Source organism: Atractosteus spatula, chromosome 11 (assembly GCF_055471065.1).
Source record: "Atractosteus spatula isolate fAtrSpa1 chromosome 11, fAtrSpa1.hap1, whole genome shotgun sequence".
NCBI lineage: Eukaryota > Metazoa > Chordata > Actinopteri > Semionotiformes > Lepisosteidae > Atractosteus > Atractosteus spatula.
The window spans coordinates 42,983,743-43,009,179 of record NC_142716.1 but is presented as its reverse complement, the minus strand read 5'-3'; the positions used below and the strand labels follow the sequence as shown (position 1 = coordinate 43,009,179).

Sequence of the window (25,437 nt, the reverse complement as noted above, 5' to 3'; positions counted from 1 at the left end):
GGCTTAACAATCTTATTTTATTTTAGATGTAAAACTACAGAAAGATGTAGATAGACTGTTGCCTAGCTTTAAACAGAATGCATTTATGATGATTTAACAGTCTTGCAGGTCTTTCACCTTTGATATGTGGAACAAAGACAAAGGAAATGGCAGTGATTAATTTTACATTTCTAAAATAATTTCAAGATTTTTAAAGGATCTATTTAAAAAAGAACAGGAACTGTCTTCTGACAAAGCAAAGCCCGTACTATAGTTTTCAATCCGGCCCCTGAGCCCTTATATGGACAAAAAAAAAACATTTCCTAACATCCCACACGTTAAAAAAATTAAATGAATATCCATACTGACACCATACTGTACTGCACAACTGTATTAGCATCATCCTTGTAGACTGCCTTCATCTTTTTGCAATTATTTACACCACTGTTTTGCAAAAGATTGTTAAAATATTAAAATGTCTTGAGCCATCCAGACCTCAACAAAATAATAGCAAATTACAATAGTAACAATTTTAATATATTGATCTAAAAACAGTGCAGACTTGTAACAACCACATTCAAATTCATTCAAATACTGCTACTCAAAACCTTTAAATATTGCCTCTGTCTTTACATATTTATTTGCTTTTAAATATGATATGTTTTTAAAGCCACTATGTATGTATTTTATAATTAAAATCTAAAATAAAATTCTGTTTTCTAATAACTATTACACAAGTACTAATAATTCTATGTACTGTACAGGTAAGTAATTAAAAATGCTAATTCCATTAGTGTTATACTGTTATGACATATCTTATTTGCAGTTGTGTTAGCAATGCAGTAACATCTTGTCTCACCAATGTAATCCCTGTATTTAATTAAATCATTTGTCACTAGCTTGCATACAGTATACTTTGTGTAGTAAGGCACTAATGAGTTGACAATAAATGCTGACAACTACGCACAACTGCAGTACTTTAGGGATTCACTGCATCAACTGGCAGTTTTACAGAGAAGTGTAGTGCTGCATCAGATTATTAAAAAAATAATAAAGCAATGACACACTGCGCTCCGTGACACGTAACACGACGGTGCCTACAACAATGTACCTACTGATACCTCACACATTCTAGATAGCTACATATGCATCTCTTTTTAATTCTGTACATTTTACTCAATAGTGTAATACCATGTTCTTTTAATCATAAATATCTTCACTGAAGCAAAGACAAACAGAAATTATCTTGTCTGGCTGGAGACTGTTTCTTAAAAATCAGCAGTTAAAGTTGCTCATGTTCCCAGAACTCCAATTACTAATATTAACCAACTTAAAAAGTACCGTATACAAACATGTCTATTATATTCAATGTTTCTAAATGACATGTTTTGTTAAGAATATTTTGAAAATAAAGGCAAAAGAGTGTGAAGATGTAACTGCAGCCACTCATGCTTTTAATGAGGCTTTCTCCTGGGCTGTATAGGGTTGAATCAGTGTTGATTGACAGATGTCGGAACACAACTGGTAAGGATATGCATATGTAAGAGACTTAATATGGCCTTGCTTTCTGCTTGGCCTTTATGCTATTCTGTGTTCAGTTCATTGTTCTGTCAATTTCCATGCTCATTCTATTCCTGTTGACTGCTCATTAGATCAGGATTAGTGTGGGTGACTGAGGCACTCATAGATGGACATACGAGGAAAGTGTTCGTGAGCAGCCGTTGATATACAGAAGGAGTAGGAGGACTGGAGCTGTTTTTCTCCCAGCCATATCGAAGACTGATTAAGTATTTAAATTTCTCTGGATAACAACCGTTCATTACAAAATTCTGTAGAATGTAATTTAAATGCTGTTTCACAAGTATAACAACAGCCCAGTCTTCTACTTTGAATTATATGAAACCTTCAAAAATGGATATTGTTCCTGTAAATTCCACCTCTGAACATACTAACAACTAGTAGATTTCCACTTTTTATTTCTGCATCATACTAAACTGGAACATCCAATCAGCTAATAGTAAGTTTAATATTTAATATTGCAAAGAAAAAACTGCTGTACACATAATTACATATACAGTATGTTCAATGCATGTTCTATTAAATATTTTATTCTGCATTGCAAAAATGATATTTAAAATTGCATGCATGACTTTAAAAGGTCAAGAAATCAATTTAACAATTGAGTTTAAACCTTTAGAGCAAATTTTAGGGAAATAATATGTCATTTTTACCTTTTCACTTTATCACTCAAAAACATAGTTGGTGCCAATATACTGTATACTTTGAAAATTTGATTTTTTTTTTTCATTTTGTTAAACTAAAAAGCCTGACTAACTTGACTTTCCCTCATTCCATAAAACTCTTGTTCACATAAAGCTCCATGGCCTGCAGTTACTTAGAAGATATTCGTCCCTTACAGCATAGATTATTTTATAGATCCCAGAGAGCTGGTATACTTTAACCACAAGCTCCATACAGTGTATTTTAACATGAGCAAGCAGTACCTCTGCATCTAAATAATACAGAAATCACCACCTTCAGACTTGCAACAGGGGAACTCTTATGCAGAATAAAAAGGTGGGAAGTAGGAACAGGTACAGAGCAATCTATCATCTAATCTACCCGTCAGCTGCAGCACACCAAAAGATACAAAACACCTCTCTACTTATTGAAGGTTGTAAACAGATAAACAGGATTCAGAATGCAGAGAGCAAGGAGTGAGACTCAGTAGTGGAAGCTCGGTGACCGAGCAGCTAAAATGTCAGACAGGTAATTAGTCTGCTGTCTGCACAGAGGATACAATGGTGTTAAATGATGCATCTTTCTAAACCCAAGACCCCTCAGTGTTTTTAATTTTAACAAGCCTCTCTCATTAACTTCTTGTTGGGAACAGAGATGCCCAACATCTGGGAGAGGTCTTGTCATTAAAAGATGATGATACTGAAGCCTAATGTATGCGTGACAGTGTACACTAAAGCAGAAACACTTAAAAGCCTTTTATATTTTTTCAGAACCCCTAGTTCGTGAAATTCAGTCCATTTATGAAATATATCAAAAACAGTACAGGATAATGAACTGTTAACAAAATTTTACACGTCCCTAAATTGAACTAATCTATAACTTAGATAAATTGTAAATACTATATATACAACTCAATTCAATTATTTGTGATGAATTTGTGTGAAAAATGGTTAAAATCATATTTAACCAAGCTTTGATTAAAGTATTGGAGTGTCCAATCGGTTTACAACCTTTAAATTAAAGAGGAATATAGTCAGCGCTCTAGTGAAATGAATGTCTCCCATTGATGGAGATATTCAGTTATTTGTTTATACTGCTTACCAAGGAACATAAAAATAAAGTACTCACAAGGAACTTCAAGGTCTGCATGGTCTTAATTGGTATTCACAATCTATAAGGCTTAGTAGCTCGGTTTTCATAGACTGAAATGTTGTGTAAAGATCCTAGTAAATCTGTTCCCGGACAGCCTATTTTTATTACAATAATTATCTGACGGCCTGCGCTCCACACTTTGCTGAGTTTTCCTTTTAAACATAATCACAATTGCATCAATATCTGACCTTTGCACAGTGTTCTCAAGTCAAACTCATTCATGTGAAGATAAAATGAACCAAGATCCCAACTTCTGTTCCAGTATTTTATACTGCATCTTTCTTTCACAGAGCATTACATTTCAGTCTTTTAAAGTAAGCATATAAATAGAAACAAAACATAATCTATCAGATTCACAGTGAATTCAAACTAATTAGTAGAATTAAACAATTTTAAACAAAAACACAGAGAAAACAACATTTATTCTAGTAGTTACATTACTATGAGAGTCAATTTCCCTCACGGGATCAATAAAGTATCTATCTATAACAGGACTAGAAAATTCCATTTAACCCACAAATGACTGGGGTCAGTTGGAGGATACTGGTATCATGAACAGTGGACAAACACATCCTCTGTCTAGGATGATATTACTGCTGTCTCACCATTTATTTTCCTTAATGATGCCTATGCATTGCATATTAGCCCTTATACAGAACAAAAAAATAAATGATAAGTGTCACATATTTTACTGACGTTTCAAGAACTAATAAAAAGAATGAAAGGGCACAGGTTTTGCTTCCGTCTACATTCATACGTGTATGGAATGGTATATAAAAATAGCAAAGCAGCAAAATCTAATATGAAAATACATTCGATTATAGGACAGTTCAGTGACTTCTGCAAGTCTTCTGGCTTCATGATACAATAGCTACAGATATATTGAAACTGTATTCGATAAAAAGGGCAAACAACATTATTAAAGGGTTCATGTGTGCAAGTTGCACTGTAATTCACATTCCTTAATATGGCAAAGGTTTATTCCTATGGTTACATTTACAGCTCAATGGGAAGCTATTAACATCATTGATTTTTTAGCGGGGAAGGCTCTTACATCTCATCTTGAAATGCAGAGTGATGTTAATCAAATCCTTAGATGATAAGTATTTCCACCTTTTCCCTTTTAGTCCGTGGAATGACTAGGAGTACGTTCGTATTAGAGTCAGAATGGCCAGCTGTGAGAGAAATAACATGGAAAACAAGGTTTTGGAAAGGTTCTATTAGAGGGAAAAACCAAAGGGCGATAGGAGTGTTGAACAAGCTGCCCAGCCATGCTGTTGTTCCACATGGCTCCTTTCAAGAAATGCCTGGATGAAATCCTTGGATCACTTAGTTTCAAGGCCAAGGCTGGGTAGCTTCTTCAAAACCCACAAACCTTGTGTGAAGAAATAGTCCCTGTTCTGAGTTTCAAATGTACTTCTCTTTAGTTCCCATTTGTGTACTCTGGTTCATGTTTCACTGTAGATGAAAACAAATCCCTTTTGGATTTTGTCAATACCTTTGAGGATTTTGAATACTATAATACAGGTACCCTTCACTGCTAAGGTTAAAAGAATAATTATTTTAGGCTGTTAGTGTAGGACATTTCGTTTACCCTCAGAATTTACTGGGTTGACATAAGAGAAAATGAAGGAAAATGTTCCCTGTAATAGTGTCATCATACTGCACACTGCTTTCTAATAATGAACTCCTAAAACCCCAGTTATTTTACCTCCAGACTTTACTCTCAGAATTCAAAAAGAATCATCAAACTTATATCTTTTTAGAGCAATCCGAGTGCCAGGCCAGTGGGTTCACCAATACGTCAGGAAGCAAAACAAAAACAATTATTTCTCAGTAGTGAGATTTGCTGTAACTGGAATCTCTGAATAGCTGGAATCAAATAATGGGAATCTCTGAAGGTGTATCTTTGTCAGTAAAAAAAATATATTTAATTGATAAAAAAACAGAAATAATCATTAAATATTGTTTAAACACAGTTCTTTCTGTCATTCATATTTTATGTTTACATGGGAATGTTTCACCAAGCAAAGATTTATTTTCAGTATCCTTTGCATACTATGACTTCTTAATTTCCATTTGACCACTGCACAGACATATGAAGAGACACAAATATATGCTATATTTTATATGCAGACTCATGCTCTGTGTGTCTTTTAAATCACACCTTTTTATTGATCTGCAATGCTTCTTCTTTCCTTTTTTATAACTATTTTCAGTGACCATACTGTTTTGCATGATGTGCAAAGCCAATAACTCCGTTAAAAAAGATAATCTAAAACCCAAATGGATGACTGGATAAGTTCCAGATGAAACAAAAGTGAACCTTCTCTGCAATGTTCCGGTGATTGCCAGGCTCTGACATCAATACTGAAAAGTGAACAATAAAAAAAGGACTTGAGAGCTTTTAGAATTCGCATGCAGACCGGAAGCATATGGTGAGCTTTTTTTTAAAACCATTTCCTTCAAGTGACAACATTAGCCAAAGAGAGTAATAACTGTTTATCCATATCAATGCTTTGTTCAAATAAACACAGGCCCCACAAGCTGTTTTATGCAATGTTTACATTTCAAATAGCCATCACCACTGCTTTGCACCTGACTATGGTTGCCAGGGGACACTAAAGACCCCTTGCTAACGGTGATATCAATACACACAGCAGTGAATCATGAAATCATATGTATAGTACTATCATATAGCTATATCCCCTGTGCATGCATAAGAAATCCAATCTGCCTAGTCTCAGTCTCAGTCAGCAATCAGGCTCTTAGGCGATAAAACAGTTTCTACCCAAGATTTGAAAATAGAATGAAAAGATTGATATCGTCCTTTCATTTCCCAGAGAATGTTACAACATACTGTCTCAGTAAAGCTAATCTCTTGCTCCATCAAATTCAATCAGTACAATAAGGGTTTGGTTCAAATAGTGCAATTTTTTTTTATCTACCAATTTAATTGATGTTGTTCTAAGAAGGTGCTTATCAGCATTCATATTTTCAAAAAATAACTGTGTACCACTTACATATATGGGCCTTTTTTTATTAATCTTCAATCTTAAATGCATGCTCCTGGAATTCAAATATCAAAACTTCAAAATTTATATGCTTTTCCTGCCTTTCCCTATAATCTGTTCCCTCTTAACAGGGTTGAGTTCTCCATTTTTACATGTTCCCCTCTATTTTACTGTTTTAAGGCTTTCAGTGCCTTAACTGCTAATAACCTTCACCTAGGCGCGTGACATTTGGAGAGGTTTGAATTGAGTGCTTCATCAGTGATTTGTTAACTTTCTAAAAATTGTTTTTTAAGTTGTTACTTCACTTTATTTTTTGAAGTACTGCTTTACTGTACTTTTCCCATTCCCTGTTGAATTATGACTCATCATAAAGTGCTCTGACGAGGCACTTGTCATGAAAAAGACTGACTGAAACAGTCACATAAAATGAGGGAGGAAAAAATGACTCTTCACAAAAACACAATGGGTTAAAATAGCTTCCAGCCCAGGACAGGCTGAACTGTCTTTCTTTTCCACTGAAAAAAAACAAACTGGATTACTGATTGCTACACTGAAGCACCTGTAAAATGATTGTCAAGAAATTGATAAAACTATGCAGTTAACCTTAATGTTTTTTTGCAAATAAAGCACAAGCTTTTGTCTATTTCAAAGCAATCGTTTATATAACATTTAGCTTGTCTCTCCAAACGACCTGTGAAATTTTGAGGGTTGAACGTGAACCTTAAAATAAAGAGAATCTTGCCAGTCTGACACACCTTTGTTTCACTAACAGATTTGACAGAACAGTGAGTCCACTTGCACCTGAATTTTCTAGCCAGGATATTCAAGAGATATTCCTTTAGTCTTTGATGGGTGAGAAAAGGTCACAAAGAGAATACCTCTCACCTGTCAATCTGTAAAGTGGTAAACCTTTATTTTGGGGGGAATTACTCATAACATTGAATGAACAATGAGGGGAAAGTGCTCGCTGACAAAAATAACTTTGAAACAACATGCTGTTTATTCAGATGCCAGTAATAGGTTCATATGGTACGGATGTCCATGCACTGACTTAATAAAACTTACAAAATACCAAAGTAACTCTTTTAAAAAAGTAGAAATAATAATGGTAAGAAATAATTCTGAAGTTTATTTTCTATTTTTTTAAAGATCGGGTATGCTGGTGATATGGTTTTCTATTGTACCAAAACTACTGTACCTTGTGATAGTACAAAAACCTTACTGTGAGGAAGTAAGTTCTAAGATACAAATGAAACCACAAAATAATAACTTATGAGTTATTTGAAATAACTCATACTTTGAAATAACTGTTCAAGGGAAAGTAAGCACAATGTATAATCTGTTAAGGGATACTGTATATTTTATACTCCTTAACCAGTTCTGCTACATGAGAAAAAAATCTAAATAGTTTCAAGCAGGTAGCATTTATCTGCACATTTTGCACTGCATGCAATGTGATTCAAAGATGTTTCAAAATAGTTACTACTGATGAAATTGGGAAAAAAATTCCATTTGTATAAAAAAACAAAATTGGGAACATTCTGAAAAGCTACTGAAGCAAAACCTTTTTTTTCTGGGTCACTCTCTGCACTTTGATCTGTCTGTATTATTAAAAACACAGCTTCAGAGAACAGAATACAATGAGAAATCCATATTTTGCATTATGTTGCTTTTATCTGTTTAATTTAGCAATGGTATCAATGGCATACTCATTTTACTGCACTCCTATTTTTAAATCAAAACAGACGTTTAGCCTTGGTGTCTGATACCCTATACAGTATCAATCTTAAAAGCAACACACCAACCTCGCAAACAGCTGCATTATGTCTCCAGTTGATGCCATCTTCACTGACAGTACTAAGGGACACCAACAGCAAAAAAGAGCAGGTGGCTCAGACAGTGTGTGTTTTAAATGGAAAAGAGTACACACTACACAGTCCTTACCTCTCCTGAGATACTGAGAGCAAACTAATAAATTGAATTGATTAACAGCCAGCAAGTCCAAACCACAGAGGTAAAAAAAAAACTGGATTGGCAAAAGGACTGACAATTCCAAATGTAAAAAAGGAAAAACTCTCTACTGCTATGAGATTAAAAAATGCATTTTGTGTAATAACAAATGCATCTCCCTTTCTCAGTAAAATTATTTTAGGTCTCCGAATTTGATTCTAGAGCTCAGCATAATCTTGTATCTGCCAGTTCTACTGACTTTGCTCATCACAATTTTCCTAATAAAACTGTATACCGATTATTTAGGCCTTTACTGTTTAAGCTTCATTCAGTCTATATTCTTAAATTCCTACAAACATAAGGACAACTCATCAGACAGGCACTTTTGAATCATGTGATGTCTGCAACTGATTAGAATCACTTCAATGAAACATGCTGTAGCAGATAACAAAAAATGTAAACAAGAAGATGAGCTGAAAACTCAAACTCCTACCTCCCTTGGGTTTGTGTGCCTAACTTTACCTGTTTGAAACTTGATCTACTCCTTGTAATATCCATAAATATGAACGATAGTTATTAGAATTCAATTTTGCCAGCCCATGTTTAATGGAAACAGGGTGTACTGTAACTATGAGTGCCTGTTTATTTCTTTACTCATTAGAAACGGCTGAAATTTATATTCACTTAGGGCTTCTCATCAGAAAAGTTTTTTTGCATGATGTAATTTAATTTCAAGCTTATGTTTACAACAATTCAGTATACAGATTCTTCTGTGTCACTCTCATTAAAAATTGACAGCAAATCACATATTAGAAAAATGCATATGCTTGGTAAATATACAAAATCCAGTCCTGAGGAAGTGTTCTTTATAACGTCTCTTCCCACTCTGCATCAACTGAGCTAGAATATACACATAGAAACCACTCAATAGTCTAAAACAAGTTTAGAATTTCTGAAGGCATGAATAATGTCTGGTGATGATGGGTCATCATAGGAGTCTATGGAGCATGTAATGTCCCTAGCTGACTTGGTCAAAAACAAAATACAGGTATTAAATCTGTCTCTGAAGAAGGCATAAAATATATCAGGGAAAGCACTCATATTCATATTCACTCATACACTCATATTAATAAGAAAAATATTTTATTTATGGGGAAATAATTTTAAAACGTCATCAGTTACAGTGATTTATGTACAGTATCTATGAAGTGTGTTTAGTTATGTAAAGTAATACATTACCTCTTAAAAGCTACTGTATTTACCTCAACTTCTTATTAATTTAAACAAAGTATGCCTTACACAAGTAACTCATTGTCATGTATTTTTTCCCCAATACTATACTGCAGGCAGAGGTCTGTGACACAATGCTGCATCTATCGCTTTCATCTGACATCTCTGGGTCTTACTTGCATCATGACTCATGATGAACAATAAGTCTGTTCCAAGCATAACTCACCTGCCTTTTCAAAAGCATTCAAAACCTGATTGTCAGGAAACCTTTTCTGTCAGGACTGTGATTTGTCTGGGCTGGGGACCTCAAGTAACTGTGCCTGAAACCATTGTTGAAATCTATAGCCCGCATCAGCTCTTTTACTCCTGTTTTGTTTCTTATTCCAGAGCAACAAGACCAAAGTAAAACTGGTTAGTGATTTCAGTTATCATCGCAGCATGAGGCATGGCTTTCTAAACACACATTCATTACCTGTCACAGCATTACCTGTAACCTGAATTTCTAAAAGCTAAAAACCTTTATTGTATTTAATCTACTGGGAACATGATGCAAATAACTTTTCAAGATCTTGTCTGCGCAGCAACAGTACACAAAAAATAGTGTTTCATAGACTACGGGCAAATACTATATTACACCAGTGACAATTTCACAAAACAATCATTTCTGCTCAGTGTTTGAGCAGTTCAGAAAACGTCATTGGTATAGATGAATGCGTGCAAGTGGGAGAGCAGACTGCTAAATCTGCTAACTCTTTAGTTAATTTGGCTCTAAGGTAGCAAAGGCAGTCAAAAGGTGTGATGGAATAATGGACCAGCATATGAGAATGTGGTTAGGCTTTAAAAGCACTCTGATCCCTCAGCCTGTATGAAAGCCCAGAATTACTTTTTGCTACATCTGTTCAGATCTGTTAAAAGACTGACTTCACTCTCAATGTCTTAAGGCCATCCTGCATTCTGCGTTTTAATCCACTTTGTATATTTTTATTCTGAGCAATCACACAGTTACATCACCGCTTAGCTCTTAAAGAGCCAGTATTTGTTGATTCTGTTGTATCTTTTGTTTTTCAAACTAAAATGAGTCTCTTACGTCACCCTGGCTCTCTCCAGGCCTGCCAGCACACACCCACAACTCAAAAAGCTCTACTTTTTCACTTTGCACATTAAAACTGTGTGCTAATTAGAATCAGGATGCAAGAGTAAAGTTTCATTAATAAAATAAGTGATTCCTGAGTCCCAGGAATTTACATGAATAATGGACAACTGAGGAAACAGTTAATATGAATTTACAACAGCTTTCCAATGTCTTGTCCTTTGTACAGTATTGTTTAAATGTTTGTTAACAAAACACATGGAGGTATAAATGAAAGAAGACATGTCACCTTCCATTTAACCTAAGGAAGTATTTGCAGCTTGATGAAATAAAAAAAACATCTTGTCAATTTAATACATTAGTGCTGTTTATGTACATTTTTTCCAACCTCAACTTTTTACATAATCTACTTAAGTAAGAACCATTAAGGGGCTAATTGGTTAATCCATAATGTGATAAAAAGCTTTAGAAAAAATTAATGTGCAACTAACAGCAATGTAGTAACAAATACAAAAAGGTTAGCCTGTTAGTGTCTTCAATGTGGCATTCCATAAAAGACCTGTTACTGTGACTAAAAGCACAGTTATTAAAACAGCAAATAATATGTTTAATGATTTGGATCTGCAAACAACTTGCAAAGTACAGAGAAATTTCCCATCATTGTGGCATTATTAGAAATAATTCCATACAGTATGTTACACTACAAATTCTGACCAGAATACCTATCAAAGGGAACCTGCAACAATAGCTTTAAACTGATGTCATCTGCAGTCTTGCAGTAATAATTCAATAACTGAGGGATGTTTGAATCTCAGCACCTGACACCTAAACCTCCTGATTTAAAATGTGAAATCTCCAATCACGGGTTTGCTTTCAATAATAATTTACTAATTCCAACATAGCAATAAGGTCTAAACATTTTATCCCTAGGTAGAAAATAAGCAACACAGGCACTAATGACTGCAGCTAAATAAAACATAAAGGGATACCACAGGAAAGAAAAATAAAATAATGGTCAAAAAATTGTTTCCACAAAAAAACAACATTAGTTAAAATCTGATGTACAGCAACAGTAAAACAGTGAGTTGAGAAGTGAATATTGCTAATATTGCTAAAGAAGCACACACCTTCTGAATTCTTGATTTTACTGCCTATTCAGATTAAAGACTGCTCTCTAGTAAATCACAAAAAGCCGTACTCTAATGCCTAAATAAGAAATGAACTACAACTGAGCAATCCAAGTATAAGAGGATCCATACAGATTTACCCCTTTAAGGATATAATCAATTTCTTTCAACTGTATAGCAGCGATATTGAAAAATATAAGAAAAGCACATCTACTCTCAGCAGTACAAACAAAGGGAAAGAGGTAGAAACATCAATGGAATGAAAATAATTAGTCTGGGTCTCCCGGAACTGTATCTGTCTGCCTAACAGGAGCCATTTCCATAATGTCAAAAGTGTTATTAAATATAAATTGGTCTGTCCATTGTGCAGCGAAAGAAGCAGCCCAAGAACAGACTGCTACCCTTGCCACTGTACTCATGTGTTTGAAGGTGTGAGCTGACACATATAGTAGGCCTGTTGTGAGTCTTGTGGAATAAACAGCTCTGGTAACACTCTCTGATTCCACAGGTCTCAGGATTAGAACCATTTGAAAAGTACAGAACACTGCTTGTTAATATTCAATAAACAGCTTACTTTTTATACTCATATAAATGTTTATATATTTCATATTTTAATAAATCTTGCCAAAAAGAAGGGGATACATTAATGTCATTTTACATAAAAGTATGGCTCTTCTTGCATATATAAAACAGGATGGCATGTCCCATAAGAGTCTACATCTGCTGTATTTCCTCTGCAAAAAATGGAAAAATGGTAATTCAAGAGAGCATGGAATATAAATAGTTGGTTTGTACATTTGAGTGTAAAGTGGATCACTTAAATAATTTAAGCAAGTTGCCACACTGCAACATTGAATGTTTTCCTTATTATTTTCCCCATTTCTGGAATGAGCAGAGCTCTCCTGGACAAGCTTATTTAAAGCTTGCTTTCACTGTGGTATTGGAAAAGCTTTGTAAAGTTACTATGTAGTGCATATAAAACTACAATGATAATTAGTTATTGAGAAAAGGTGTTTATGTGAAATGACTTCAAAGAGTTAGGGTATGAAGTGCTGCCCAAGGAGATTATGTAAGGCTGAAGCTAACAGCACAGTGTCTCCTATAAATAAACTTTATAGGAATAAATAATATAAATAAAACCTTTTACTTTATATAGTGTACTATGTAAACTTTTATGTGTATATTTAAATATTACAAATTTATTAATATTGATTATGTAGTATTTACAAGGCAGCACAGTGGCGCAGTGGTTAGCACTGTTATCTTAGAGGATCGAGATTCAGTTCTGAATCTGGGGTGTTATCTGAGTGGAGATGGTTTCCTTGGGGTGCTCCAGTTTCCTCCCACAGTCCGATAAAATACTGGTAGTTTAACTGGCTGTAATTGGAGTGTGTGTACAGTATGTGATAGACTGTCCAGGGTGCACACTGTCTTGTGCCTGTTGGTTACCAGGAAAGGCTCTGGCTTCCTCACTACCCTGAACTTGAAGACGCATTTAGAGAACGGATAGATGGGTGGATAGTGTTTACAGCTTTTTAACTGAAGATCTCTTAATTGAAACCTAGCAGCAAATCACATGACCACATAACACAAACACGTTACTGTAATATAAAAGCAAAAACATCTCTAAAAACCCGCATGGGAGGAGATACTAGGAAATCCACTGCTCTTATCCTTCAGTTTCTAAACGAGCCATAAAATTCAGCACAACATAACCAGGAGAGAAGTGACGGTCTGGAGGTCTGGCAATCCCTTAAATTATCAGATACATTCTAAAAAAGGAAATAACTTATTAATCTCAGAGAAAACACTTTTTTTTCATTTGTCTAGTTCTTTTAAATGTGTTCAGATATTTATGGGTCATATGGTCTGCACATGCATATTTGTATAAATACTGTACATACTGTGGTGCTCTTTAATGCATTTTTGTACATTGCTTCACATTTTACTTTCATTTTCTTCTCCCTTTCAAATAAAGAAGATGAAAATAAAGATGCTTTGACAATAGCATGACTGTCTTTTCTTTTCTTTGGTGTTGGCATGATCTCTATCAAACAGATGGTCAGGTTAATGAGAGGGAGTAAGAGCAAGACAGTTAAAGTGATCACACAGGAGTCATCATAGGCTGGACACATGGCTGTAATATTTTCCCTTTTCTGTTTAGTGAAGTTCTGGATGCTGTAATAACAGAGAGACAACTAACAAAGGAAAGAATCCCATCTGATTTCAGTATGCATAAATTGTCTTGACAGGTGTCAAACCAAACTAAATGTAATCCAGGAGCTTCTAAGAAAGATGTGCATGGCTTAGCTCCCTAGAGAACATTCTAGTTCTGTAAATTGGTGTGCTATGCTGCACATAGCACGAGAACAAAAGCATGCATTAACAATAGCTGCTTCTGAAAATCTACCTAACCTTTAAATTTTTTCTTTTTTTTTTGCTTTGACAAAATCTGTTATCTCCCCCAAAAGGAGGAATGTTTAATGTTAAAAATGCCTATAATGGCTTTAAACATCAAAACTTCAAATACGGAACGTATGGAAAGGAAATCAGCTTTGTGTTAAATCTTTCTGTTGAAAGAATTAATGATCAACATAATAATGTAACACTAAAATTACTAAAATAATAAATGGAAAACAAAATATTTCTTGGATATGATATATTTAAGCTCCCTCTCTAGACTGCCAGAAATGGCAGGACTCATACAAGGGCCTTGGTGATTATGCTGTGCTGTATCTCTTCGTGATATCACAGCCAGCATTCTAAATAGCAGCAATCAGTCTGATTGTCATTCACTCCTGCCAAGAATAGCCCCCATAACAGTAATAAGGCAAACAAAAAACGGATGAATTGGGTGTCATTGTCTCCAGCACATTGCACTCAATCAGTGATTGTCACACAAAAGGGAAGCCATTCTAAAAGAACACAAAAGGGCAGGATTCCACTTCACGACAATTACAGTCTAAAGCCAGATTTAAAAAGTTTGTGTTCAGTATTAATTTAAGTCCACGCAAGTCCTTGCACATGCATGTACAAACAATGCCCATACGAAAAGAATAGTTTACCATGGTATGCTATTTTTTTTAATTATGACAACTTACAGTGCAGTGGAACAGTCCTACATATCAATTGCACAGATAAGTCAATGTCATTTCAATTTAAATTATTTGGGTAAGATCCAGGAATCACAGGTTTGAACCTGTGCCATACCGCATATTTATCATACCAAATATGTCTGAGCTTTCACAAGTGGCTGAGCACCAACAAGGGAAGGCTATCACTCCTGGTAATCACAACTATTGCAGCCTCCAATGTGGTTGCAAGCATGCAGTTCTGTCTGCAAGGAACACGTCGCTCCTCCAATCAGCACTGTGTTAAAAGATAATTAGTTCAAAGTTTGATTAAGTCAGAGGAGTCTGCCTACATTTCCTGTCTCTTCCCCCGTGTGCGGTTACAGGGTTGGTGACCATGAGCTGAAAGTACACAGTGATTCCAAAATGGTTAAGTTTAAAGTTTCTAAAAAAATGGTAGGTCTAAATTTTATAGACTAACAAAAGTTATAGAGGTGTGTTACGGTTGAGGTACAACTTACAATAAATTTAACTTTTAATAAAACCAGGAAATTCTTGGAGAATTCAGAAGCAAACCTGGTAGCAGATCTAATCAAAGTTAACGTTGGCACAGTGAAAGTATAATGTGCAGTTATAAAGCTCTATTCAGCCTCACAGTATGTACACTATGCCCTGGATTAACAGATCACAGAGGCAATTAAGAGAAGAATGACAAGTCTCTGAAGATGGAAACTGCCTGGAGCAGTCCTGCAGCAATCACACATAGCCACTATGATGTAGATTTCAAAGTATGAGTTTAACAATACATTCTTAAGGTGGTGTAAAAAAGTTACTAAAAAATAAAATAGTGACTGCATACATTAATTGGTCAAAATGTACTGACTGGACTGTGAGGAATGAAGATAATGTCACTTTGAAAAACAGCATCAGCCAAATAAACTAACAATAAACTGGGAAACACTCAGAGGGAAGCTATGTGAACATAGGAAAACATGCAAACTCCACACAGAAGGCGCTCTAGTCCACAACTGACCTTATGGACCCATGATTCAAGAGAAAGATACCTGTACTGTTGATCAGACAATTTAGTTCCATTTTAACTTGTGTATGATTTGGGGATTTTTCTTTCATCCCAGCTAAAAACAAAATATGTGATCTTTTGAGGCATGCAAACAAATCATGTCTCATCTGCTTCCATGCTTCAAACAGGAGAGGTGAAAGGAACCAGAGCTATTTTTTTAAAAGACGATCATTGCATCCTGACACCTTTGCAGTACTGTTCGGCACTACACATTTCTGTAAAAAATAAAGTGTTCCTGTTCTCAAAGAGCCAGGCGTGTGTTCCAAGGAAAGCTGTTCAGGGAGGGTTGATCTGTGTCAGTTTTTTTTTTAATGGTTAGACAATTTGGAACACAAGCAACTGTGGATCATTGCCTGATTGTCCTCCAAGTATAGAGAAAAAAATCACCAGAAGACTTAGTGACAAACAACAAAGGAGAAATGGATTATTGTAACAAAGCAAGAAAAAACAAACATTTCAAGATGAAGCCGAAGTAGTAGTGGAACCAAAAATATGATGAAGTTTACTTAAACCTGGAAATCACATAACACAGGTGCAGCTCCACACCAATGTCTCTTTTGCTGCATGTACATCTGATAGTTGAATGAATTATAGGTTAAACTTACTAAATGTTGTATTGTGAGTTAATAGGACAGTATAGTGGGCTTGTGTGAAGGATACACAGCGTCCTAGAAGCAATGCATAGAAAAGACTCCAGCTGTTAAATGGATGCAAAAAGAGCTGAATGACATGTTTTTGTGTGAGCAAAAAATGGTTTCACCATTTTGTGCAATGAGATGAGAGTAAAGGTAATTAGTTGTCCAGGGGAAAGGTGTTAACAAGACTCTATAAACTATGTGAGGATGCTGGTATTTTTTTTGCACACAATAACTCTCCACTAGTCATCTACCTTCCAAATTGAAAGGTCCAACTAAAAATAGATTTTAATGGTGGTTTTGTGTATTAAACACTGGGCTATTAAAGCACTCATTCCTTTTTTCATCAACTATTGGCTCCTAGGTGTCTCAGAAAGTATACAGTGAGAGTTGCCATTGAGAGTGCAGGTTGAGCCCCACAGACTTTCAGACATTTCCAGTTTCAGCCTAGGTCACGTAATTTGCTAACCGTGACCAATGTTTCCTGGGCAAAAGTGCTTAATTGGCTTTACACCACCAGGGACGGATACGCTTGAATGTCTTAAGAGTCCCCTTGGCCTGCCCTTTACCAGCAATGCCTGTGATTGGTTGGGCTCCTGTAAGCCTTTCAGTGTCAGCGAAAGGTATATCACTGCGCCAGTCAAGTGCTAAGTCTTCAGCACATCCGAGATGGGACTTGGTAGATCGCGTTGACAAGTGCATGTTTCTGAGGAATGCATGCCATGACAGGATGGGGGGAGTGGGATAAGACCTGTCTAAAAACCAAATATAAAATGAATAAAAGAATACCTATGATGAAAAGAATTATGAATCTTCTTCATCTGAGAGATAAAAACTCTCTGTCGAAAGAGCTTGACATCTAACACCAAAAAATCTATGTTTTATCTCAGGCCTATAAATAAGTATTTTAATTGCTATTACATTAGCTAGTCAGTTTTCAATGACAGTGATGACACAGCATGGAAGCAGGCAAAACTCATCATATACCACACTGTACAAGTAGCAGAGATATAGCTGATATACAGTATTACTGTATATTTTTGTTTTCAGTGATGGCTGAGAAAGAAATTGTACCATTAATGATTTTAAAATCTCAAAGATACAAAGCTGGTATGAAGAAGAACTGGTGCTAACATAATTTAAAAGGGTAACAATGTATTTAACGATTGTCCAGAGTTCTTTAAATGTATTCTGGGATAAATAACTATAGCGGCTCGTCTAACCTTCTGATTCTATTTCATGTAAGGCATCCAAATGGAGCTCTTTTTTAGTACGTAATGTATTTTGATGTAGGTTAACGTAATCTTGTTGAAAAAATAGAATGAAAATACAGTTAACCGGAGAGTGTTAGCTACTTGAACAAGAATTATGGACAGTTTTTGCAGTCTTTAATTCCAAATAGGGCACAGCGAAAAAGCAATTTCATGACTGAATTAATCCCCAACGTCCAAGTGCCCTTCCTTAACTGGGCATAAATCCTAATTTGCATCTGAATGCGAAGCTGTGTGTAGGCTCTATATCCCCTTGTTGACTATAGCTGTTCGATACACTTCTAAAAGAGGAATCTCTGCCGTTGTGTTCTTATTTTCCCCTTTATGGAATTAAACAGACACTACTGTATGAACAGCAAGTACAAACATGATGTTACTTGCCCACTATATAGATCACAGCACCAGTCCTGTTCAATTCCCATCATTACTCAAATCATACCTGCAGGTTCCCATTTTTTCTTTTTATTTCAACTTCTTCATTTTTTCTGATGTTATATTCTTTGTTCTGATCTAATTTACAAATAAACCACAGAACAGACATGTTCTTAGAATTCCTATCTCTCTGTGCTTTCTTTTCTACATTACCTATGGACCTACTGTTAAAAAAGCAAAAATGTAAAAAACTGTTTATAGGCGTGAATGTCATGGGCCCCTCATGCAGGCTGCTGTATTAAAGTGTACATATTAATGTTTTAAATGGAGGAGATTAATAAGCTAAAAAGCCATGTACAGTAACAGTAAACAATCTGTCCCCACATGGTTAACCAGATACATTAACCATTATCAAGGCATGACACCTGACATTCAAGGGACATCTTTTAAAGTATTTTGATGTTGTGACATTTTTTTTCTCCATTTGCTGTCCAGACAGAGCCTTAGCAAAATCTCAACATTTTAATGATGTGAAAAACATTTTGCCACATTCCTTTCAAAAGAAAAAATGGGAGATTACCACATGGTTTAAACTCAGTTTTCACTCATTTACCACCATAGGTAGGAAGCCACAGAAAAAAAGCCAAGAAGTCACCCAGGAATAAAGATAACATGGTTCATAATATGGGTTTTAACCAAGACTCTGCAATACAAAGCTTCAAGACACTGTATTATAGTAGCTCTGCATGGGTATCTTCAAATGGGAAAACGTATAATGAAAAAATAGGAAATACATGATTCTACATTAGTATACCATGAAGCAATAACCTTAGCAATGTCAGTTCTAAAAGAAAATTTAAATGACCTTGTTGTAACATCAGTCAAAGGCACTGTCATATTCCTATGAGAATTACTGACAGCTCTTCCTCATCTACTCTTTTCGTAAAGGGGCCCTCACCACCTGTCTCATAAGAAATGAATTCCCCCATAGGCACATTATTGTTTTTTTATTTTTATGTTTTCATGTGTGAAGATGTGAAGATTTTGCATGCTATTTAAATCCCATATATATTCTAATATAAAAAGCCTTAGATGTGCACAGTTCATATAATAATGTTGGTATGTTTTTGCTTGTATGGAAAGGTCCAGTTTTTCATCATACATTTTTAATCTGAGACTGGCTCAGACCAAAAGTGATAATTGCAGTTAATTGCATCACATTTGTCATGGGCCATGCAACTGGGCTATCTATTACTCTGCCTCCTACTGTATATACTGTACTATAATGTGATCATCGAACAGCTAAGCACCCCAACACATTCGCTCTTATAAACACAATAAATAATATAACTGGAGGCCAGAGGAAAGCATATTCCATTCCAAGATGCCTTTTTGTAACCTTAAAATGAGCTTAAAAAATATTCTATAATATTATCTATTTTGAGCAACTAATAATCCTACCAAACACAATTTTTTCTCAATATATCTATTCATCTGTTTATTCATATGCATTTATGCATCCAATAAATGTTTATTTTATTGCTTGTTGTGTTGTTTTTGTTTACATTTACCTTTAATATACGTATCTGTTTCTTCAAAAACAGTTTGTAATTCCCAGTCCAATTATTTTTTTACATGAAAACTACTCCTCTTGCTGATTTTCTGGAGCAAATTATCTTAATTCTACTGTATATCGTGCATTGTCTCTCTCACCATGTTATGAAGTTGCCCACTTAACTCCAGATGAGATCCACAGAAGAGAGAGAGAATCAAAAAGCAGAAAACCCCTGTGATTAGCTGGATTGTAAACAGAAGAAACAGACAATGAGAGTGAAGTGAGCCATCACAGAAAAAGAGAAGCTGCTGCTGAGGATATCATGAAAGAAATTGACACATTGTTGCTTTGCCAAGCCAGATAAGCCAAATGCAGCAGCTGATCTGAAGACCCTTGACCCCATTTTGTTCCTAGGGGGTATATGACGGGATGCTTGCCTGAATGGAGGCCACTTCTACCTATCCTGATGGAGAGCTCCTGAGAGTCTGAGTGAAGGCAGGCTGAGTCTTCCTTCTCTTTGAGAGGTTTACAGTCCCGATTTGAGATCAGGGCCGAGTGAGGGTCTTCTCCAATACCCTGAAAAAAGGAAAGATATTAGAGAGGCTCTCAAACAAAACTTCGAAGACTCAACAAAAACATTCTCTTGATCTCACGAAACAGCACCCCCCTTTGTTTTGCCGGGTACCTGAAGTCTCAGCATTATTGGTGAGAACTGGGTCGATTATCCATCCAGTAAAACCGGCAGTTTGCAAGAAAGGGGATATTAAAATTTTTGGATATCATCTCTCAATTAGGAACTGGCGATTTCAAATGAAGAGATCCGCACACAGGAGATTGAGGATGTGTAGGCAGACTCCTTCAACCAGCCTACCTCTAAGCCAAGCAAGGGCAACACATCCCAATGTTCATCATTGACGGCATCCCATACAAGCCTCTTCTACCTCGGTGTTACTCAGCCAATTTATGTCACCACTTGGAGAAACCCAGTCATAGCTAGATATTACAATGACTCAGGCTCAAACCCATGATGCCTGGATTCTAAAACTCAACCTGTGCTCAGGAGAGAGCCTTTACTAATAGAGACACCCAGAAATAAAAATAAAATAAAACAAATTTAAACATCTTTTACAAAGGAGAATCATTTTCTTTAGATACGTTTCTTCTGTCGGTCAAATGGTACACATGGATTAGCTGACAGTCAGACTGATTTCATGATTTGATGCCTTAGGGAATACAATTAAAAGAAAAATATGATAAAGAGTGATAGCATAATTTAATCCATCCTGTATTTCATGCCTAAAAAGTGCAGCTCACATTGACATTAAAAAGAAAAAAACTAATGTGATGTTTATCATTGCATTTGGTTCATAAGAGATAACAGATACATATTTTTTCTTCATTGTCTTGAGCACAATACATTCATTAAAGCTTTAGTTTTTTGTAGATTCCCAAACCTGTTTGAATCAAATATACATCTTTTGCTAAACGTGACATTTCCTTGGTCATCATAAAGCTATCCCAGCAGTTGTGCTTTTATAAACTACTCAAAAAGCTTATATTTAAAACAAATTGAAAATGATAATCAAATTCAAAATTATTTGAATAGGGAATAGATGCATGTTTAATTAGCAAGAGCTGAAATTCTGGTTTGCTCTAGATAGCGATTGGCATGTTTCTAATAAAACAAATTACTGTACCATTCCAAATAAGTATTTTTGCCTCTTAACGCCACCCTCACCCTCACATGGTATTACACCTCCATTTTTATGCATACTCACAGGTTTCTGCTCTTTAACAAGCTAAATTACTCCGTAAAATGAAGGAAATAACGGCATGTTTTTTTTTTCCATCAGAAAGAAATTGCAGTGGGGAGAGCAACTGATGTAAAAAGCTAGTTTGAATATTTATGATGTGTCAGACTGTAAGTGTGACTCACTTCTGACTCCTTGAAGAAATCTCGGAATCCAGGCTGCCTGCCCATTCACTTGAAAATAGGAACCATCATGGCACTTATTAATCTGTGGGCTTTGTAAATTAACGTTCTGTTGTTTTTTTACATAGATATTTACTGTATTCTATCTATTGGTATGATTTAGCAAGTACTGCTGTGCATAAGAAATTTGACACTCACTTCTTATTGACATAATAAATACTTTAAATTGAAATGAAGTAAAATCACACAAAACATGAACCATTTTTTCCAATGTAAAATTTCCAAAAGTTTATCCCCAGGTTCTTGTTAAAGGTAGCTTTTTCTAAGATGACAATAGCTGTTAAAATGCCATGCTCTTGATCCTCGACTTTCCGAGAAACAGAATAGGGATGCAAAGCCTTAGAGTTAAATCTGGTATATAATGTCCCTCAAAACTGCTTTTTTAGGAGATTAGAATATTTCTTAACCAACTTTGCATCTGAATAACTTCAATACTATTTTTAACATTCCCCTATAAGCAGGAAGCAGATTGCCTTGACATCAAGTGTGTTTTCCCCCCAATGAAGTACTAATATAGGGAAATCTATAATAAGGTATGGAGTGGGCATGCACACAAAGCTCTGCCAATTAACTTCAATCGTGCTATAATGAGCAATCTCGCGCTCATGTCCTTTTCTGTAACAATCAGACAGATAATTGCATCAGACTACAAAAGCCATTATGAGATAAAAAACAGAGGGGCTTTATAATCCACAAAGAATTTCAAATACCTAAATTATCAAAATCAAACTAAAGCCAAAAAGCAAATGTCACTGCCTGATTGGCAGAGCAATAGAAGATTCACTTCAACTGTTAAGGCAAGTTTAAAAAATCAGTATAAAACACAGGATACATTTTCTGCCTGCCAAAATATTCACAGGTTCTGGAAGCTATTTTTCTTATGTCAGATTTGTAATATCAGATACTTGTAGAATCAAATATGACTGAGACCAACATGTAATGATAACACAAAGAAAGGATAATCCACAGAAATTAGAATTAAAGTGTTTTCATTTTAGCATGTTTTCAATCTTTAATACAACTTTAATACAGCCAAAGGCACAATTAAATGAAGCAGCTGTGGCAATAGGACAGTATTCTTCTGCTTGTGAATTTGTACCTAATTAGATTCTGAACATGTTTTTTTCCACAGTGATATTGATTTTGGTTTTTTTTAAATCTTTTTCATCAGGCTACTCTTACAGAGTTGATAAAGTAAAGCCTCTCAATTTCCCAGAACGTCTACATTATTCAAGTCCAGACCCTTGGTAGAATCCTGGTCTCACAGAACAAAAGGATAAGGCAATTATCTATATAAAATACAACAAAAACGGACGTAAAAACTTATTGTTTTTATTTAAAATATAAAAAAGACAGCAAGAGAACTGTGTACACATCTAACATTTTGCATAATGTTTATTTTGAATTGGAATATTTTCACTGCATGGTGATGCAGTGCTTAGCATGGCTGCCTCCGCTGGGGCCCTGGGTTCAATTCTGGACTTGGGATTCTACAGTATCCGCGTGGAGTTTATACTGAATATTCTACCTGTGTTCGTGTAGGTTTCCTCCAGGTGTTCTAGTTTCCTCCCACTGTCCAGAAGATATGCTGGTAGGTTAATTGGCTTCTGGGAAAACTGGCATTTGTGTGAGTGTGTGTATGTTTGTCTGTGTGCCCTGTGAAGAACTGGCGCCCTGTTCAGACTGCAACCCGCCTTGCGCCTACTGCTTGCCAGGATAGGCTCTATCCCCACAATACTGAATTGGTTGAAGCTGTTAGAAAATGGATGGATGAATAATTTTTTCACTCCACACAATGGTCCAAGAAGTCATAAATTCTCACACTGCAAACCCCACATTCCTCTTTTTAAATACATTCTTTCTATACAGGTACATCTCTATGCTATTCTGGATATTCTCCCTGTACCCTCATCATTTGAAATGTGTGGTCATCACAAGCTCAGATTACAGTTTCCCACATTTCATGACTGAGTTGAAGAGCAGGACATTATCAAAGCCCCCTATCAGTCACACACCAGCATAGTCTGATATTCAGTTTCAAAAGATGTTGACTGCTTTCCACTTACCAACTAAATAAGATCAATTAATGTAAGATGAGGTACACAAGCTTACTACATTATCTTCTTTGCTGGATAATGAATGCAGTCACTAGGTTTTCGCACATTTTAAGATTTGAAGTTACTGCTAAGGAGGACGTGGAGGTGCAATGAAGTCATTTAACTGTGGGTCTGCACCAGTTGATAGCACATGGTAAGAATATATTATTCCAATGGCAAAAACTAAAGCCCTTACCAACTTAAAGAGACAACTAAGACATTGCCAGCCAGGGGCAGCTATGTTTTCCAATATTGACCACTATGATTAGATAAAATGTGGTTCAGACATCTGGTGTCATTAAAAACGCCGTACTAAGCTCCTGAGATTAAAGTTTTGAATCTGAATAGATTTGTCCACTTTCATTTGGAGCAGAACAATGATTACAGAATTTCACTTCTAAATGCAATGTATTATCCCACAGCTCAGACTTTAGCTGCTCCAAGAATAAACCCATGAGAGAGACAATCAAAAATGTAGCACCAACAAAAGTATCGTGCATGGTGTTATAAAGCTTCTCCAGATAAATCAAGTTTTATTATTCCACACTGCATAACAAGGCCATGACATTCAATAATGAAATATAATAAAAACCATCTGTAATAGGTAATGTGTCATGCATTTCTGAATAACCAAACAGAAATTAGAAACAAATTACAGTCCTAAGGGGTCACATGAAATATATATTCATCTCGAATATAAACGTGGGAATATCCACTGCAAGGCAATAAATAATTTGAGTTCTTAATAAAATGCACAAAAAATAAATTAAAAGCTGTTACCTGGTGACAAGTTTTCCATGTATTCCAAAAACAGTATGTCGAGTCACCATTTCATCTCTTTCTCTACCAAACACAGAGAGAGATGAGCATTTTTAAAAATCTATTATTTTGGTTTTCACCCTATAGCCACTGATGGGTTCATAATCATGAAACAAAAACCCTGAATCCTGAAACAAAAAAAAACCTTTTTAAGTCTATGGCCCAAATTGTTCTGTATAATAAACATAGTCTACATATCACTAAACTTTTTTGTGAGCAATGGATTTTGTAAAAGTTTAGTTTGTTTAGTCTGATGGACAATTTTCTTTGTGCATATTGAGTCTATCTCATGTCTTCCCATTTTTTTTGCACTAATATTCCATTAATATTCCACTCATTTACAGTAGATATTCAATAACTGTTTTTGAAACCTAAACTGAAACCTTTTTTATCACGTGGCACTGACAAGGATATTTTCTGTTCAACAGCAATAGATAAGAACATCAGAACCACTGAAAGTAAATCAGGGGGTTAGGGAATTAACAATCCAACATATTCATGAAAAAGAACATGCTCAGCATCTTTAATTAACCCAAGACCTGCAGGTCAGATCCAACTAAACTTAATGAAAAGGGAAGGTCTGCCTTTGACTTTGACTACACAACAACCCTCCCACCAGTTCAGAGGAGCAGAGTGCAAGTATTCTCAGTAATGCCTCCTCATACATCATGGAAATCAATAATGTGGAGGGAGGACAGGAAGGGAGGAGTGAGTGTGTGTCTGGTTTTATATAATCTAATCAACAATCAACAAAAGCAGGT

At 35.5% G+C, this 25,437-nt stretch overlaps 1 protein-coding gene across 2 annotated transcripts in view; it reads right to left on the bottom strand.

The window, feature by feature from the left end:
* slc39a11 (solute carrier family 39, member 11) overlaps positions 1 to 25,437 on the bottom strand; it is a 185,034-nt gene that overhangs the window by 85,423 nt on the left and 74,174 nt on the right. For both annotated transcript variants that reach the window (XM_088927971.1, XM_088927972.1), the window contains one exon: positions 20,206 to 20,344. In XM_088927971.1, the coding sequence (XP_088784097.1) occupies positions 20,206 to 20,344 (139 nt within the window). The remainder of the gene's footprint in view (positions 1 to 20,205; positions 20,345 to 25,437) is intronic.